This window comes from Morus notabilis, unplaced genomic scaffold, assembly GCF_000414095.1.
Source record: "Morus notabilis unplaced genomic scaffold, ASM41409v2 Scaffold38, whole genome shotgun sequence".
Classification (NCBI taxonomy): Eukaryota; Viridiplantae; Streptophyta; class Magnoliopsida; order Rosales; family Moraceae; genus Morus; species Morus notabilis.
Window position 1 is genome coordinate 185,975 of NW_010365150.1, and position 18,607 is coordinate 204,581.

Consider the following 18,607-nt stretch of genomic DNA (forward strand, 5'->3'; position numbering starts at 1 on the left):
AATGAACCTGGACAGAAAATCCTCTTTTGTAAGGAAATCCGCAATTGATTATTTCGTTGGACACGTGGCATCAAAGTGGTCCCTCCTTGACTTGTTTCCGTATTTATTTAGGCCCCGTTCATTTCGCTAATTCGAGTTTAGAATTCGAGTTTTGCTACAGTAAAAAGCTCTCACAAATAATCACATCTAATTTTTTTACTACAGTAAAAAACTCTCACATAAAATCACATCTCAACTCGAATTAAAAACTCAAATTAGCGAACTAAACAGGCCCTCACTTCTTTTTTTTCCTCTCTTGCCACGTATCATTCCACTTTTTAATAAAATTAAAGCATATTATTAGCGAAATTTTTTTATATCATGTATTATATTAAAATATGTTTTTAATATTGTGTTCTTTATAAATATCAAGTAAGCAAATTTGTACCTTAAGGAATTTTTTGAGACATAAAATATCAAATTTATCTTTATTAATAATTTCTCATTTAATTAACCAAATGATAAATTGCAAACTAATCAATCAAATGAGAAATTATTACAAGCTAAACAATCAAATGAGAAATTATTACAAGCTAATCAATCAAATAGAAAATTATTAAGAAAAAGAGGTTTAATTTGAATTTCTTTAATAATTTTTTTAATTAATAAATTTGAATTTAGAATTTCTTTGATTTTAGGCTGAGGTATAATTGTTACTCTGGCGATTAATTAGAATTTACTTGTCTACTTTTATAAAATTGTTACTCTATTGGACTAAATATAGTCAAATTCATGCCTTATTATTAGATTTTATAATATTACTATTTGTTTTTTTTTTGTTATATATAAATGCATACTTGTTTACATGTAGGAAATTCGTGCATTTGGTTGGTAGATTTGAATCATGATTTTGTAGTTCGCTACAGTATTTTTTCTTATAAAAAACACACATAAATTAAAAATTATTTTAAATCATGTTCTTAAATTCATGAACCAAATGTTTGAGCAATCATGTGATCCAAGCATAACATGAGATACAAAACAAGTTCTCAAAACCTAAAAGGCCAAATTAAATACAGTCCGACTAGTTTTTGTTCAAGAATAGCGAAACAATGTCAACAACAACAAGTCTTAATCCCAACTTAATTGGGGTTCGCTATATGAATTTCACTTTTCTACACGGCTCTGTTCAAAATTAAACTTTCCTGAAGGCCTAGATCTAGAATGTTTTTCCTAACAACTTCGGTCCACGTAATTCTTGGTCTACCCCTCCCTCTCTTAGTATTAGGTATAAGAATGTCCTCTCAAGCACGAACTGGTGCTTCTAGCGGTCTACGTTAGACATGCCTGTACCAACTCAAGCGGCCTTCGCGCACCTTATCTTCTATTGGTGTTACACCTACTTTACTACGAATAACTTCATTCCTTATGCGATCCATTCTCGTATGGCCACTCATCCATCTTAACATACGCATTTCTGCCACAATTATCTTAGATACATGTTGTCTCTTAATGGTCAAACATTCACTACCATATAACATAGCTGAGCGGATTACAGTCCTATAGAACTTTCCTTTCAATTTAATAGGCATCTTGTCATCACATAAAACTCCCGTAACATTCTTCCACTTAACCCACCATGCCTTAATCCTATATTGAATATCCTCTTTTATATCTCTTTCTTACTGCACTATAGACCCAAGGTACCTAAACTCCTAGAAGCCACAATCTCCACACCACCTAAAGAAATTCCATCACTCTGATTACTTGAATTACTAAACCTACAATGCATGTATTCAGTTTTCGTCCTACTTAACTTAAATCCCTTCGTCTCGAGAGTCTGTCTGTATAATTCTAACTTACGGTCAACTCCTTCCTTATATTAACTATCTCATCCGCAAAAAACATACACCAAGGAACTCTATCTTGGATTTTTCTTGTCAACTCATCCATCACGATGGTGAAAAGATAAGAACTAAGAGCAGATCCTTGATGAAGGCCGATCCAAATGGAGAACTCTGCCGTGTAGCCTCCAGCAGTTCTTACACTCGTGACCACCCTATCGTACATGTCCTTAATTACCTTAATATACCTCACATGCACTCCTATCTTTTCTAACACCCACTATAAAACTTCTCTCGACACCCTATCATATGGCTTTTCTAAATCTATAAAGATCATATGTAGGTCCGTCTTGGCTTCTCTGTACCTTTCCATCAGCATCCTAAGAAGAAAAATGGCTTCTGTGGTTGATCTGCCTGGCATGAAGCCAAATTGGTTACCTGATATGGTAGTTGTGGCTCTTAATCTCCTTTCGATAACTCTCTCTCAAAGTTTCATAGTGTGGTTTATTAACTTTATGCCCCTATAAAATTGAGGTACATCAATTACCGACTGCAAGATCATTTAAAAGTATCAAAATGACAAAAAGAACTCGCATTAGCATCCGCTTTTAATTAGAGTGACTATGAATTGGAAAGAAAAAAAATGGAATTGAGAACCAACACAAACGTTGGAGAAATCCTTGAGGCTTATGTGGCAGAGATTGTACACATCTCTGTTAATATTTTGATTTTTCATTGATGTAGTACAATCTGAAGCTTGCAAGTTGATTATAAAGTTCTGCTTTTGCTAGCGGGACAACATATCTTTCCATGACAATATAACACGGTCTTATTTAGTTCGTCGATTTAAATTTTTAATTCGAATTAAGATGTGACTTTATTTGAGAGTTTTTAATTGTAACAGAAAAAATTAAATGTAATTTTTTGTGAAAACTTTTGTACTAAAATTGAAATTGAAAACTCGAATCATTAAAATAGACAAACTGGACCATGTAACATAGATACAATCCACTAATCAACAACATAGATAAAATACGAATGATACACAACAAAACTCAAGAGAATAAAATTTAAAGCCAACAATTAACAACAATAGTGTTGCGTAAAAATTTGTGTCTAGTTGTTAACTAAAGCTCACTTTTGTTAACAATGCATAGGAGCAAGTTTACTTGCCAACCACCAGAGGATGAGATTTTAAAATGGTTAACGTAGTTGAGTACTAAGGTATCAGGTAAGTCATGAGAGCTACCCATGCTCAAAAGATCTGAAGCTTTCAACCAAATTTTCGTAGCGGCTTCTAATATACGAGCATCTTGATAAATCTGATTACAACATTCTTTCACAGGGTCGAGTTTCTCACAAGCATCAAGCAACTCGGAAGAATCCACAGTACACCCAAATTCATCATCTTATACTCGGCAGAATGTCATTCTTTCACAAGGTCGAGTTTCTCACAAGCATCAAGCAAAATTTCCTCAGAAATAGTAAAATCCACTATAATTCTTACGTGTTCTTATTGTTTTATTGATTTTAATTGTGCTTTAGATCATTAAATTCACGCAAACCATTTAGAAATTCGTTATTATTCTGTTGACACACATCCTGATAAACCTGATTACAACATTCTTTCACAGGGTCGAGTTTCTCACAAGCATCAAGCAACTCGGAAGAATCCACAGTACACCCAAATTCATCATCTTATACTCGGCAGAATGTCATTTGCATCTTGGTCAATTAAAATCTGTTCACTATCCAACAAGTAGTTTGGCAGTGATTCAGTTCAATGCGAACGAATTGGTATCTTTAATCTATTGACCAATGAGAATAGCAAGAGTGGCTTCTAAGCCAGGCCTAAAGTTCAACACACATTCCTGCACAAGGAGTTCACCACCGTCGCCAGAAGCAACCAGTAACCATAATTATGGGTATGTTGTCTAGGAACCACCGGTATGTGGCCGGTAACTGACAGTATCCAGGCGGTAACTAGTAGTATCCAAGTCGGTAACCAGCAGTATATTGGCGGAAACACCGATTAGCAGCAGTACAGCCGTCACATTGCCGGAATATCTAAAAATTCAGCAATTCACAAAAATCCAATAAAAATTATAACAAATACACAAAAATCCACCAGAATCACAATCAGGAAAAAGAAGAAAAAAGAAAGATATGGCCTTCAATTTGGAATCTCCTTCACACGGCCACCGCACGAGGGGATATCTCCGGTGAGATCTCCTCCACGCAGATATCTCCGAATCTCTGCCGTCATAGATCTCCAACATTGTGATGGAGGAGATCTCTGGATTTCCTCTCTGCGACGGAGGAGATCTTCGAATCTCCATCATGAGTGGAGGAGATCTCCTCAAATCTCCTTTGTGCGATGGAGGTGCGACGCAACACCGAAAAAAACACCGCAAAATCTCCATGAGCGGATCTGTGCATTGATGGCTCCGTGCTGATGGAAAGAGAATCCTGAGTTCAAAGTCTGCGATGAAAGACACAACGATCATCTCCACCGGAATCACCAACAAACTCCTCGCACGGCCTTGCGATTCCGCCGAACCTCGGTGGAGATGAGACAATGGAGAAGATGGAAGCTGCTTCCTATGCGAGAGAGACAAGAGGACGAAAGAGATAAAGCCCTAAGTAATTACAAGGGTAAAAAGGTCTTTTTACTTAATAAAATCTTGTTCATTTTATTTATTTAAATTTTTAATTTTAAATTTTTACAGTTAAAAATTTTTAAAAAATATTAAATTTAATTTTTTTTACTACAATTAAAAACTCTACTAAAAATACTCGAATTTACTTAAAAATTTTCCATTGCAGTTTTTGCAATGGTTTTGAAGTCTAGGGCATAAGTCGATCCACACTGAGGAAGCGTGGCAGCCCGCATAAATATCTCTTGTTGGCTAGGCTAAGGCCTAGGCCCAATATCAGCTCAATTAGCCCAGACTTCCAAAATGACGCCGTTTCGATAGTCCAATTTGAAGAGGAGCGCCTCTTCTTCTTCTTCAACTACGAATTTTTTCGATCCCCCACTGAAGAACAGGAATAATTACAGACTACAGAAAAGAGAAAAAGTACGAGAAAAAACCAGTTCTTTCATGGAAAAGGCTCTGAATATGACCTAGAAGTAGAAGAAGAAGAAGAAGAAGAGGAAGAGTGAAAATGGAGGACGCTGGATTTGGGAAGAAATCAGGGCCAGGCTCAGCAACCGGAGGGCTCGTATCGCAGCAAGCATTCAATGACGCTCGGCCGCTTTTCTCTCCGTCTCCTTCTCCTTCTCCGCAAGCGCCGCCTTTTCCGGGCGCTTCTCCTCTCCGATCTCCCAGGTTTCTCAGCTCCGAACTCCGATCAGCTTCGTCGCTTTCTTTTCTCGATTTTCGCTCTGGAATACTTAATGGAATGATTGTATATGCGTTATGGTGATTGATTAGCCCTAATTGTTCTCCAGGCCCGTTGTCCAGTCTCCCCCTGGTCGGAGCGATGGACAAGGATCGCTCTTCAAGAACAATGGCGGCCAAAAGCCGCTGCCTTCTGGGGTCACATCGCCTGCTTTCAAGGTTTCTCGATGGCAAGGCGGTAGAAGACCCAATTCGCCTTCGTTTCCTTCGCGAGGAGAAGATTACTCAAGAAATTCCGGTCAAGGTTTCCCTAGAAGGTAACTCCGAACTACTTTTTTTTGTTTTTCGTTTGATTGTTTCGTTTGTTTCGTTTGGATTTTGCGCTGTGCTGATACGCGAATTGCTTCTAGAAACAATCTTTCTGGCGAGAACTTTCGTCCTCCTCCCGTTGGAACTGGACCAGTACGGTAAGATTTCATTTTCTTACTTCTTTTCATTCTTGAGATACTCGGTATTGTTGTTTAGATTGGTTTGTTGATAATTTGCAGTCAATTTGTTCCTCCGAGAGCTCATTCACCTGAGCTGGGTTCAAGGAACAATCTTTCTCCTGAGGGTTTTCGTCCTGCTTCTATTGGAGCTGGGCCTGTACGGTAAGATTTTGTGCTTGTGAGTTTGTTTTCCTTCTTATTTCTGATTCTATTTACCAGGTATTTGAAATCTTGCAGTTCTTAGATTTGGTTGTTAATTATTGTAGTCACTTAACTCCTCCAAGAACTCAATCGCCGGAGTTGGCTTTTAAAAGCAACCAGTTTGTCGAGGCGGCTTTTCGCCCTTCTTTTGCTGGAGCTGCACCTACACGGTAAGTCTGTATGTCCGTGTCATATGTATATGTATGCTTATGCACATTTAGATGAACCCATCTTGTTGCTGTTGAAAAACGTTACACATGAATCGAGGCGGCTTAGATTTGGTTGTTAATTATTGTAGTCACTTAACTCCTCCAAGAACTCAATCGCCGGAGTTGGCTTTTAAAAGCAACCAGTTTGTCGAGGCGGCTTTTCGCCCTTCTTCTGCTGGAGCTGCACCTATACGGTAAGTCTGTATGTCCATGTCATATGTGTATGTATGCTTATGCACATTTAGATGAACCCATCTTGTTGCTGTTGAAAAACATTACTCTCATGAATTGAGGTGGCTTAGATTTGAATGTTAATTATTGTTGTCACTTAACTCCTCCAAGAACTCAATCGCCGGAGTTGACTTTTAAAAGCAACCAGTTTGTTGAGGCGGCTTTTCGCCCTTCTTCTGCTGGAGCTGCACCTATATGGTAAGTCTGTATGTCCGTGTCATATGTGTATGTATGCTTATGCACATTTAGATGAACCCATCTTGTTGCTGTTGAAAAACATTACTCTCATAAATTCGGCTTGGATTCTTGGAACTCTGTGCATCTTGTTTGATACCAAGGCTAGTGAATATAGTTGGTCACTTTTTTTTTTAAATATAAACAATGCTAACTTTATGCTTTTGCTGCCTGGCTGCTCACGACAGTTGATCATCCTGTTGATGTATGATGTATCTTTCGTTTTACTAAAATAGATCACCTAATGTTGCCCTGCATGGTTTCTTCTTGGATATCATTGCACTGCAGAATTTTACTTTGTTCAATGCTTATCTTTTCTTCTTTTTGCACACCATTTTGTTTCTTGATGAAGCTTCTTTTTCTTTTTTCTTTTTTTTTTTTTAAACAGGCCCGCTCCATCCTCCTATTCATTAGATGGACAGCCCAAGTCACCACGTAATTATGTCAGTTTGCAGGCTACACAGGATCGACCTTCAGTCTCGTCTTATATAGGATCTTATGATTCTGAAAGAAGTCATTTTGATGTTGTTCAAGTCACAGATCGTACAAGATCCTCTACTCCACCATCTGCGAATGAAGTTTTCCGTGAAAGTTCTCATTTTCCTCAAAACAATGCAAAAAGGTAACCTGCATAAACTGAAGCACATGACTAATATTTCTAATTACCTTTCTAGTTTTTTGTTATAGTTTTTATATTTTAGGTTCTGGGGCAATAATCTATTTGGATAACTGTAAAATAATTTACCTAAAATGAGGAAAAATACGTTGCTTTCATTTTTTTTTTTTTTTTTTTGATGAAATACCTTTAGTCCTGTTATAGAATAACGCGGCATGGTTTGAAACTTAGAGTTCCCCTTTCCGTCTAGAGTAATTGGCTCTTTTGAGAAGTACTCAATAACATTTTGTTGAAATAGAAATGTTTTTTTTTTTACAAAGAGCAGCAGAAATTGAGCCAAGAAAGTGCTGTTATAATTTGGTACGTCATAAAATATTTTTCACCAGCAATTGAGTGCATCACACATGTTGATAGACACATAAATCATGTTTACTCTTTAAGGGGATTTTGGTACATGGACGTCTAAAGAATCCCACCCTTGAAGGAGTGGGGGGAAAGAGGGAAAAAAAAAAGTCTAAGTGAGTCTTATTTGTGCTTCCTCCCCAGGCCTTCTTTATCTCCTTCTGCATTGGGTACTGATTCAAATGTTAACTTTAGTACTCATGATTCTCAAGCTTCTCGGAGGTCTTTGCCACATGCAAACAATACTCTTTCTGAAGCTGCTGCAACCAATCCCACCAGCTTCCAGCTTACGAAAAGATCCAGATCACCCCCTCTAAATTCCAGCTATCAAGTCACTAAGGGAAGCTCCTATGATATTCAGGATGCTGATCGGTGAGATTTTGAATGGGTTAATTTTATTCATCATTAGGTTCTAGTATATTTTTGTTATGTTTCAGAATATATTGATACCATTTGCAGAGAAATGCAAGCCAAGGCAAAGAGATTGGCCCGCTTCAAGGTTGAACTAGGAGAAAAGGCACAGAGCAGTGTTGATGCTACGGATATAAAGATTTCGACCATTCAGCATGAACTGTCTATAGTTGGAAGGAACAAATTAAGTTTAGAACATTCTACAGAATTGGCTGAACATTTTGCTAGTGGCGGTGCTATATCTGAGCATGAAGGCTCAAGGTCATCTAGTGTTATTATCGGTTTATGTACAGATATGTGTCCGGGTATGTCTCTGAACTTCGTAAGTAGAGCTAGCTTGTGAACTAAAATCTAAATGATAAATTGTTGCTACTTGCAATGCTGAGGTCTTGAATTCAGTTTCTAAAAGTTACAAGAAAATAGTACTTCTACAAGAATTCTGTGTGTTTGACTCCTTAATTTTAGTTCTGTCAATTTATCATATTGATTATCGTATAGCTAGTAGTAACTTCCCTCTACTATGGATTTCTTATGAAAATTCATTTTTTCTCCTTTAAACATGGTTCTTTGCTCCAGAATCGGAAAGGATCTCGCGAGAGAGAAAAGGGGATCTTGACCAGTTTGAACGCTTGGATGGGGATAGAAATCAAACCAACAAATATCTTGCTGTTAAAAAGGTAGTGTTTTGCATTCTCTGTGTTTTATATTAAACTGGCTGTTACATTTTAGCAGAAATACTTAAAGGCTTACCCTACTAATAGGTTTTAATATCCCGTTACCTTTGTTTTGTTGCAGTATACTAGAACAGCTGAGAGGGAAGCTAACTTGATAAGACCAATGCCTGTTCTGCAGAAAACAATTGACTATTTGCTCAATTTGCTTGATCAACCTTATAATAACAGGTTTCTTGGCATATATAACTTTTTATGGGATAGGATGCGAGCAATTAGAATGGATTTGAGAATGCAACACATTTTTGACCAAGGTGCTATTACTATGCTGGAGCAAATGGTATGTATTGATGTAGCAAGTCATAAAGCAACTTTAGTTTTAGGATAAAAGGACTGCAACTGTATTGCATTCATGATGAAACTAGATGATAGAATCTCAAAATAGACTTTTAATCTCGTAGCTTTCTTGCTTTCATGAAGAACCAGCCTTTCATTGTGTTTAGTTGGTTAGTGGCAGTACACTTGTCGTGACTTCTAGATAAGGAACTTTGTTTCGTATTAATCCAGTGTCAGATGTTCATTTTAGAATTTTTCCAGCAGCACTTGACATGCTTGTTCTCTTTATTCCAGTTGGAGGCTTGAATATGTTTGGTAATTGTGCAAAGCCTGGTCTTTCACACACTGTTTAATATATCTGATTGTTTTTGGTTTGTTTCAGATAAGACTTCACATAATTGCCATGCATGAATTATGTGAATACTCAAGGGGAGAAGGCTTCTCTGAGGGTTTTGATGCGCACCTGAACATTGAACAGATGAATAAAACATCAGTTGAGTTGTTTCAACTGTATGATGATCACAGAAAGAAAGGGATATCCATTCCCACGGAGAGAGAATTTCGAGGGTATTATGCGCTTCTCAAGCTAGACAAGCATCCTGGGTACATAGTAAGTCATCTGCAGCAGCTACTCAATTGTACAGGTTTCATATTGTTGTTGTCTATGAAAATAAGTCATTCTTACTAGGTTGAACCAGCAGAGCTTTCACTTGATCTTGCAAAGATGACTCCAGAGATAAGACAAACGAAAGAGGTGCTGTTTGCACGTAATGTGGCAAGGTTGTTACTCCTCATTGATGTATTTCCAGAAACCATACAATCCATTGTCTAAGCATTGAATTGTTTTGCTTTTTCAGAGCCTGTAGAACTGGAAACTTTATTGCCTTTTTTCGGCTGGCAAGGAAAGCAAGTTATCTTCAAGCATGCTTAATGCATGCTCACTTTGCTAAGGTATAAGCAATTTTAACATTGATCTCTAGACTTTGCTAGCTTATTTCTTCAGTTTTTTTGCCCAATAACAAATAACACATCCTCATAGGTCGTCATGTTTTCAAAATTGTTGTGTATGTTGGATTTTTTCTGTTGGATCTTATTTGTTTGTATGAGCTTACATAAGCATTTTTGCACTTATGCATGATGTAGTAATTCGCAGTTTTATTATTTCTGTTCTATTTGAGCAGTTACGAACACAAGCACTTGCTTCTCTACATGCTGGACTTCAGAATAATCAAGGTCTACCTGTTAGCCACGTTGCTAAGTGGCTAGCAATGGAGGTACATTTTTTCTTGACCTGTCCTGACCTGACTTGTTTAAGGCTGTATGTATTCTGTTCTTTATCCTACGTTAATATTCATGGTAACTGAAACTAGGATGAGGACATGGAAAGCCTTTTGGAGTATCATGGTTTCCTGATAAAGGTCTTTGAAGAGCCATATATGGTGAAGGAAGGACCATTTCTCAACAGCGATAAGGACTATCCCACCAGGTGTTCTAAACTTGTTGATCTTAAAAAATCAGGACTGATATTTGAGGATGTTTCGCTTTCTACTCAAGTCATATCACCTACTAAAGCACCGGACAAAATTCAGATGACCAAGACAACTGATAAAGAACTAAAGGTTTTCCCGTCTGATGAAAAGGAAAGATCTTTCCAGAACACCTCATCCGTTGAAGTTTTTAGTCCCGTGCATGCGGTTGATGAAGAAATGGCAGATTATGAAGTTGTTCCATCCCCAAAAGAGCCCAAAAAAATGCAGCCAATAGCTGAAATTTCCATATTTAGTCAGCAGCGTAAAGATGAGCATCAGTTGCCTGGTTTCTATCCTCTGTCGTGGGATTCCTCCTTGTCTAAACCCTTGCCTAGCAAAGTTAGTATTGAGGAAAAGCCAAACTATGATAGTTCTTTCAGCATCTCTCCACAGATATACATGCATTCTGACAGAAAAGAAATGTCATTGCAACTTGTTTCAAAGACAACTCTGCAAGATAGACTTCCCGATATTCCATATACTCATACTGTGGAGAATCCAGTGCCCCAAGATATAGTTGATGAGTTGGAAGATGAAGAACCTTCGGATGTCCTCCAGGAAATTGAAAATGAGGATGTTATGGCAGACTATCAACGTGAAGAAATTGCTGAGGCAAAACTCAAGTTGATACTAAGGTCATGGAAGAGACGTGCTTCAAGGAAGAGGGAGTTGCGACAGCAAAGGCAGCTTGCTGCAAATGCTGCACTGGATTCATTACCATTGGGGCTGCTGTTTCAACCGAAACAAGACGTAAGCTTTTTGATATACTGCATGTTATATAACAATGCATGCACTGGCATGATTCGCATATTATATTTCGCTTCATCCTACACCCCATTTACTAGTTGAAGTAATTCTCTCAAACTTGATCCTTTGTTATCCAAGTCTTTTATACCTTTATTTATTTATTTGTAGCCACCCAGCACAGCTGAGGAGTTTGACATTGATCATGTTCTAAGGGAGAGATATTCAAAACATGAACAATCTTGGTCAAGATTGAATGTTTCAAAAGAAATAGCTGGTATATTAAGCAGAAGAAACCCTGATGCTAAATGCCTTTCTTGGAAAATTATTGTATGTTCTCCAAATCCAGAAGAAGCTGAGATGGGTGAATGCAGCCAAACCGCCCATTCGCAAATGGGTTCATGGTTGCTGTCAAAACTCATATCTTCTAGCAAAGCTGATGACGATTTGGTAATTTCATATCCTGGACTATCAATTTGGAAGAAATGGATTCCCGGTCAATCGTTTACAGATATGACCTGCTGCTTGTCTGTAGTCAAGGAAGCAAATTTCAATAATCTGACGGATACTGTGTCTGGTGCAAATTCTGTTTTGTTCCTTACAAGTGATAGCATCCCTTGGAATTTTCAAAAAGCTCAGCTCCATAAACTTTTGAAGTCGATACCTTCTGGTTCTTGCTTGCCTCTTCTAATCTTAAGCGGCTCATTCAAGGATGAGTTTTCAGATCCTTCCTCCATTATAGTGGATGAATTAGGTCTCCATGACATGGACAAGTCACGAATAAGTATTTTTCTGGTTGTTTCCCTAACCAAAAACCAGCAAGTAGAATCTTTGGATGGGTTTTTTAGCGACAGCCGGTTAAGGGAGGGACTACAGTGGCTGGCTAGTGAATCACCTCCGCAACTTGTTCTTCATTGTGTTAATACGCGGGAACTTGTTCTTACTCACTTGAATCCTTCCTTGGAGGCACTTGACAGGATGAAAGACAATGAAGTAGATCCTAATGATTGTGTCCGAGCATTCAACGAAGCCTTGGATCAGTCACTTGTGGATGTTGATACTGCCGCCAAAGCAAATCATATAAGTTGGCCTTGCCCTGAGATTACTTTGCTGGAGGCGTTCACTTATGAGCATAGATTTGTGGAGGGGTGCATGCCGGAAAATGGTTGGAGTTCAGTTGAGAAAATTGAACCATTGATGTCTGCACTACAGGATTGTAAACTTCCTCTTTTCCCCGATGACTTATCTTACTTGGCCAAAGGTTCAGACGTAGGCGGAGCAATTGAGATCCAACGAGTAGAATTTAGAGAGAGCTTGATCAGGTACCTGACAGAATCCAATATATTGATGGGAGATGCGCTTGCTATAAAAGAGGCTTCCATAATGCTGCAAAGGTCTCGACTTGAGCTGCGCAGTTCGTGCTTTCATATTGTTCCGAATTGGGTTATGATCTTCAAGCGGATTTTCAATTGGCGATTGATGGGCATAGCCAGTGGGCCGTTATCTTCAGCTTATGTTTTGGAGCGTCCCGATGTCACTCGAGCTTTCGGTGATCTGGATGTGTTGGGAGTTGAAGGCAGTGGACTGTCGCCTTATCATTTAAACCAGCCATCTCTAGATGAAATGATCGAAGTTAGTTACGCCCTTCCTTTCTACAGGAGCAATTATCAGCCACTGCCAGAAGCTAATCAAGTTGTTCCCGAATTGGCCTCTAATGATGAAGCTCAAGAGGCCGTTACAGCAAGTGATTTCATCGAGAATGATTCCGTGATTGATTGGGATCGTGGAACCATTATTGCGGATAATGTTGTTAGAGAAGTTACTGTGGCTCGCAAGGTCGATGATGAAACTGATAAGTTGAGCAAGTTATTAGAGAAATGTAACATGTTGCAAAACATGATAGACGATAAACTGTCTGTATACTTCTAGTCTGCTATCGCGGATGTAAAATTTTGTACTTTTGTCTTCAACTGAAAAAAAAAAAAAAAAATCCCAACTGCTGTCCAAATTTTGATAGCTGAAAAAAAAACACGGCTAGGTTTTTCTTCGTTTCTTCTTTCTTTGAATCCGTTTAGTTCGTTGATTTGAGTTTTTAATTTGAGTTGAACTGTAATTTTATATGAGAGTTTGTTATTGTAAAAAAAAAATTAGATGTGACTATTTTTTATAGTTTTTTATTATAATAAAACTCGAATCGGTAAAATAAATAGATTTTAAAAGAACGAACTTGTGCTGACAAAGCTAGATTCCATGCCTCATTAATCTTCTGATCAAACTCAAACGAGCTCAGCTATATAAGTAAAATCTCTCTCTCTCTCTTGCGTTAATATTAAAAACTAAAAAAAAAAAAAAAAAAAGACTGGTGAGGGGTCCGATTGTTTTCAGCGGTGAAAAGTGACGAGAAAAGGGCAAAAAGAAAAATATCTACGTTAGAGGGCGGGCCAGTCAATAAAAGCTACCAATGGAATGGAGTTTGGAGGATGAATAAATCATTAGAGTTTGTGGGGTTTGCACATAATGGAACCTTTCTCTAAAGCAATTGCCCGGCAGCTCTTGCAAGTACACAAACTCTTGAACGGACGAGCTATCAGTTTATTAATGGATGGGACATCAGGTTGCTTCAAAAGGCAAAGACATGTAGGCCACTCTAACCTCTTGGGTTTTGTCACTTTCTTAGGAAACAATGACAAAAGCATGAAATGGCCATATTTACAGGCTAACCACTCTCAATTCTTGACATTATTGAGTCATAAGCCTCTCAGTTTTGTTATTATCAGATATTCGTCTCTCTCTAATCACAAACTTCATAAGGAAATTGAGAAACAGAAGACGAGTTGTCGCCGTCGTGATCATCATCATTCATTACAACCATGATTTCCCTTGTTATTGCCCATGAACTAGTCAATGCATAAACCAACAAAACCTAAGCTTAATTTTTGTACATTGTTTTTCGCAGAATGCCGTGTAGCAAAAGAAACATTTTACAACCAAACCCTGGCAACTACATGACCAACTTCCAACCTCCTGCGAGAGAAGTTGATTGTGAGACTCTACAAATCATATTTGCTCTGTCTCTACACTTGTGGGATTAGTGGACGCAAGGCTACAGCTGAAGGAGAGCAATTATTTCTTCTCCTCGAGGCACTGGTAATGTATACTCAGAAACCGTGTGACAAAGTAACATTAGCAACGGACTAGTGATTAGTAACAATATCGTAAACATAGGACTAACAACTTTCGCTGCCAGTTGTAACTGCACTGCTCATCCACATTCTGTCGTTTACAAGGCAAACAGAAGAGTCAGTATCCATAAACAAGAACGTCGTTCAAAACTAACTCGTAGAATAATGGAATGCTTAAGATTTTATCAAGCATGTTTCTTCCTCCAAAAAAAAAAAAAAAAAACACCCATGATGAAGACTTTTAGATTTTAAAGGAGGTCTAGAAGGTAGTAGTAGATCTACCGCTTGGATTAAATGTCGATGCGGTGAGAGGCAGCTTCACAAAGAACTGTCAGTTCAGTCACTGCAGTACAAAGAGATTAAAAAAAAAACATATGCTCAGATACGTTGCACAATACAGTTTGTGAGAGAGAGAGACCCATCACCTTGCAACACGGAGTAAATGTTTAGAGAATGAAATAATACAAAGTTTTAAAGACCCACCACTTCCAAGGGCCTTTGACATGTGGGAGATGGAACAACAATAGCTGGGCTTCGATTCATCGAGACGTGGTACTGACAGGACTGTAGATCTGAGGGATCGCTTCGTACTGAGCGATAAACATCTGACCCAGTTGCCGCAGATATGTCTGAAGTTCCTTTCCCTTTCCTTAATGGAGCTCTACTATTGATCCCACTTGATCCATCTGTAATTCCAGCTGCAGACTGTAAGCAAACAAAACAAAAGTTTAGCTAAACAACCCAGTCAATAGGAAGAGATAAGATAGCAATGCTATCAGAAACTTTTCTTGTTTTTTCTCTTAAAAAAGAAAAAATAATTCAGTTCATGACATGGTCTACTTATATGTGGCAATGGCAGTTTTATATAAGTACTCATATCCCTCATCAGGAAACCAATATTTATGGGATTTACTCATAAAATCTAATCTCATTTGTGGAGAAGGCATACGTACCATTTAAAAAAAAAAAAAAAGCAGTGATTTTATATTTGACGTTAAAACAATAGAATCCAACATGACATAAAGTCTCTAAGTGGACGTTTAGTTCATGGATTCAGAATGATTCTCAGTTTACATGTGTTTTTTATGAGAGAAAATATTATAGCGCGCCACAAACCATGATTCGAATTATGGCACGAATCCTCATACCAAACACCTAATAAATTGGACCCCCAAAGCTTATAGCCATAAGAAACCCAAGCAGATTGCCACATAGCAGTATAATGATAGATACAAGTTTAGATTGGAACAGGGCACAGAATCATCACAGGGAAGGTAAAAACAGATCAGCAAAATATGCAACCACAAGAAAGTTCATATAATTCATACATTCAAGCCTCTGATGTGAACAATGATAATTGTTATATCGTCTGTCCGGTTTTCATGTTCCAACCATAGTTTATAAGATTCACCAGCAATAGCAGCACAAGCATCCCGAGGATCTGTATACTTCGCAGCCTAAATGAAGAAAGGAAGAAGGAAAATCTTTAATCTATCAAGGACAAACTAACAAAGGGAATTAAGGGCAACAATAAAAGATGGTGAGAGACAGGAGGTGGTTAATAGGAGAGACACGATTTTTTCTTTTTTTCTTTTTTCCTCTTTTTAGTCTTTTCTCATTTTAGTGTCAAAAGAAAACTGCTCATCTAAAAGCCTTTGATTCGTGCATCCAAACTTTATCTACCCACTATAAAACTTGCATAATGCTAAAACTCTGTAAGACCCAAGAAAGTAATTGGTTGATTCCTAGTTGTAAGAAGCTAAAATGCTTAGAACCCAAGTCACCTATAAAATACACGATATGATTCATCCATTAAGTGACAACTATAAACAGACACTCAAATGGAAAAACCTCTTGTAATGGTAACTTCTTAGATATTGTTGCTATTGTTAGTGTGCTTATAACTTACTAAATAATCATAAATTCACATTGAACTTCACCTACACATCAAAATGAACATAAGTTACATAATTGGTCACCATCTTCAAAACCAATTAAGAAATTTTATGGAAACTAGATTAACTGGTCATTTTGAACATAACATACCATGTTTACAACAGCCTGGCTTGAGAGGAACTCAAACACCCCGTCACTTGCAACAACAAAGAAGAGATGGTTCGGTGTGAGCTCAACAACTGACAGCTCAGGATCAGCAACCACGCCGATCCTCTCCGCCGTCCTGTCACCAACGCTCCTCGTAAACGCGGTGCCAGGGTACATCCCATTCTGCACCCACAGCCTTGGAGGATCACCACCCTCACTCTCTTCATCACCCCAGCTCTGAATATCAGGATCCTTAATCCCCTCCACCTGATCAACACTCAAAACCCTGGCCCCACAAAGCTTAACCCTCTCATACTCATCCTTCCTAAACGGCGTCTGATCACGGGAGAGGTCCTCAGCAACTACCCGGTTCCCGTCTTTAACCGCGATAACCGCCCGCGAATCGCCCACATTGGCGATGAAAAGCGTGTGGCCAACGACGAGCACCGTGATCGCAGTGGTCCCGCTCATCGAATCGTCGATCTCGCGGTGGTTGTGGAGCTCGGCGTTCGTGGCCAGAAAAGCCGCATTGTAGGCCTTGGCGGGGTCGTCGAGCAATGCCGGGTCGTCCAAGAGGATTTCGACGACTCTGTCCTTGACAAAATTGGAACATTGGGTACCGAATTGTCCGTGCCCATCAAACACACCAAAGAAATGGATGTTGGGGTTACCTTGGAGCTCGGTTGTGATGCAGAAACTGTCCTGGTTCTCCTTATCGAGTGAGTCCGGATAATAGCCTCGCTGTGAGAGAACAGAGTACTCCAAACGGAAGTCGTGAGAAGGGACGGAAACGCACTCCAATGAGCGCTCCGTTAGAAGGTGTTTTCTCTGGAAACTGTACGGATCGTTTGCTGGGAATTCTCCAGAATCTCCGTTGGAGGACGAAGGGTAGCGACTACAGCACTTTCCATGGACACAACCCATTTTGAGAAGAACAAGAAGAAGAAGGGAAAAAGAAAATGGTGGAAAAATTCAAGTGCAGACAAGGTGTTTGAGAAAATGCCCAATAGAAACGGAGGGTGATTTAGCGAGATGGGCACTTCCGAAATTCGACATTGTGGAACTAAATTTGAAAATTCAGCGCAGAACTCATTTTTCAGAAGAGGAATTTGGGTAAGAAGATGAAAATTAAAAACCCTAAAAAAGTAAGGAACTTTTTACTTTTTGAATGATGAATACACGATGATTGAGAGTTCTTTCTAAACTTTCCAGGGAAAATTTTTCTCTCTTCAAACTCTCGAGAAAGAAACTGTGTGTGTTTGGAGTGAAAGAAAACACATAAAGCAAAGGCTGAGACAGTTTTTTTGGCCTTTCACTTTCTTTCTTGATGACGATCATAATTTTCTTTTTTTTTTTCCCTAAAAAGGTGAAATAAAGAAAGCAACTTTTGAGAACATGATTGATTCAGAAGGTGAAATAACAACAATAGCAACAGAAGGGAGAAGAGAAAGCATTAAGTGAGGGAGAAAGATTGAAGAACACGAAACCTCCCAAGAGAAGTGTCCAAATTGGATCCGTGTCCGTAAGTCTGTTTATAGTGTCTGAAAATGGTGACGAAAATAAGGTTTTCTTTTTCTCTTTATTCAAAGGAATGGTTTTAGAGAGAGAAAGAGACAGAGAGAGTAAACAAACAAGATTCAATCTTGTGTGCATGGGTGGGTTTGTTGTCGACTGACTGAAAAAAAAAAAAAAGAAAGGCCCGTGTTCCGAGAAAACACCCACCAACACGATACTGTGACTGACCGAGTGAGAAAGGTCAATATTATTTGATAATAAATTAAACAAATGTGACGCAAAAATCAAATATTATAATAAATTAAAGAATGAAAGAAATTTCCAAGAATGGTACAAGGGATGTTAGCAAAAATCTTGTTGTTGCGTCGTGAATAATGCAAAGCTTCATTACTTGTTACAACAGTTTGGCCGGGATGTGTGGTGATGTTTGGTAGATGGATTTATTTTTTAATTCGTGGTTTATTATAGTATTTTTTTTCATAAAAAATACACATAAGTTAAAAATAATTCTAATCACATAGTTCTAATCCATAAACCAAACGCATGTTTAATTGAGAAGTGGGGTTTGTCAAGGATTGGGTGGATTTTATCGCTCGAGATTTTCAATCCTGCCATTTTAATTAACTTT

At 38.3% G+C, this 18,607-nt stretch overlaps 2 protein-coding genes across 3 annotated transcripts; one reads left to right on the forward strand and one right to left on the reverse strand.

Annotated features, from left to right (window-relative positions):
• Nucleotides 1-4,868: 4,868 nt before the first annotated feature.
• LOC21394561 (SAC3 family protein B) lies at nt 4,869-13,268 on the forward strand. Its single transcript, XM_024171748.1, has 17 exons — nt 4,869-5,155; nt 5,278-5,484; nt 5,578-5,634; nt 5,716-5,817; nt 5,922-6,026; nt 6,155-6,259; nt 6,919-7,152; nt 7,693-7,920; nt 8,008-8,264; nt 8,536-8,636; nt 8,755-8,970; nt 9,349-9,576; nt 9,655-9,746; nt 9,824-9,917; nt 10,148-10,240; nt 10,337-11,245; nt 11,411-13,268. Exons 1-17 carry the CDS (start codon nt 4,992-4,994, stop codon nt 13,166-13,168), a joined length of 4,950 nt encoding a protein of 1,649 aa, XP_024027516.1. The 5' UTR covers nt 4,869-4,991; the 3' UTR covers nt 13,169-13,268.
• An 829-nt stretch (nt 13,269-14,097) lies between these two features.
• LOC21394562 (probable protein phosphatase 2C 35) lies at nt 14,098-18,179 on the reverse strand. 2 transcript variants are annotated; one of them, XM_010107385.2, is made up of 5 exons: nt 16,468-18,177; nt 15,750-15,878; nt 14,905-15,126; nt 14,704-14,764; nt 14,098-14,512 (listed from the first exon to the last, which is right to left on the reverse strand). In XM_010107385.2, exons 1-4 carry the CDS (start codon nt 17,386-17,388, stop codon nt 14,762-14,764), a joined length of 1,275 nt encoding a protein of 424 aa, XP_010105687.2. In that variant the 5' UTR covers nt 17,389-18,177; the 3' UTR covers nt 14,098-14,512; nt 14,704-14,761. The 2 variants fall into 2 exon arrangements, with proteins under 2 accessions (XP_010105687.2, XP_024027518.1); XM_024171750.1 differs by lacking the exon at nt 15,750-15,878 and having other exon boundaries at nt 16,468-18,179.
• Nucleotides 18,180-18,607: the final 428 nt, after the last annotated feature.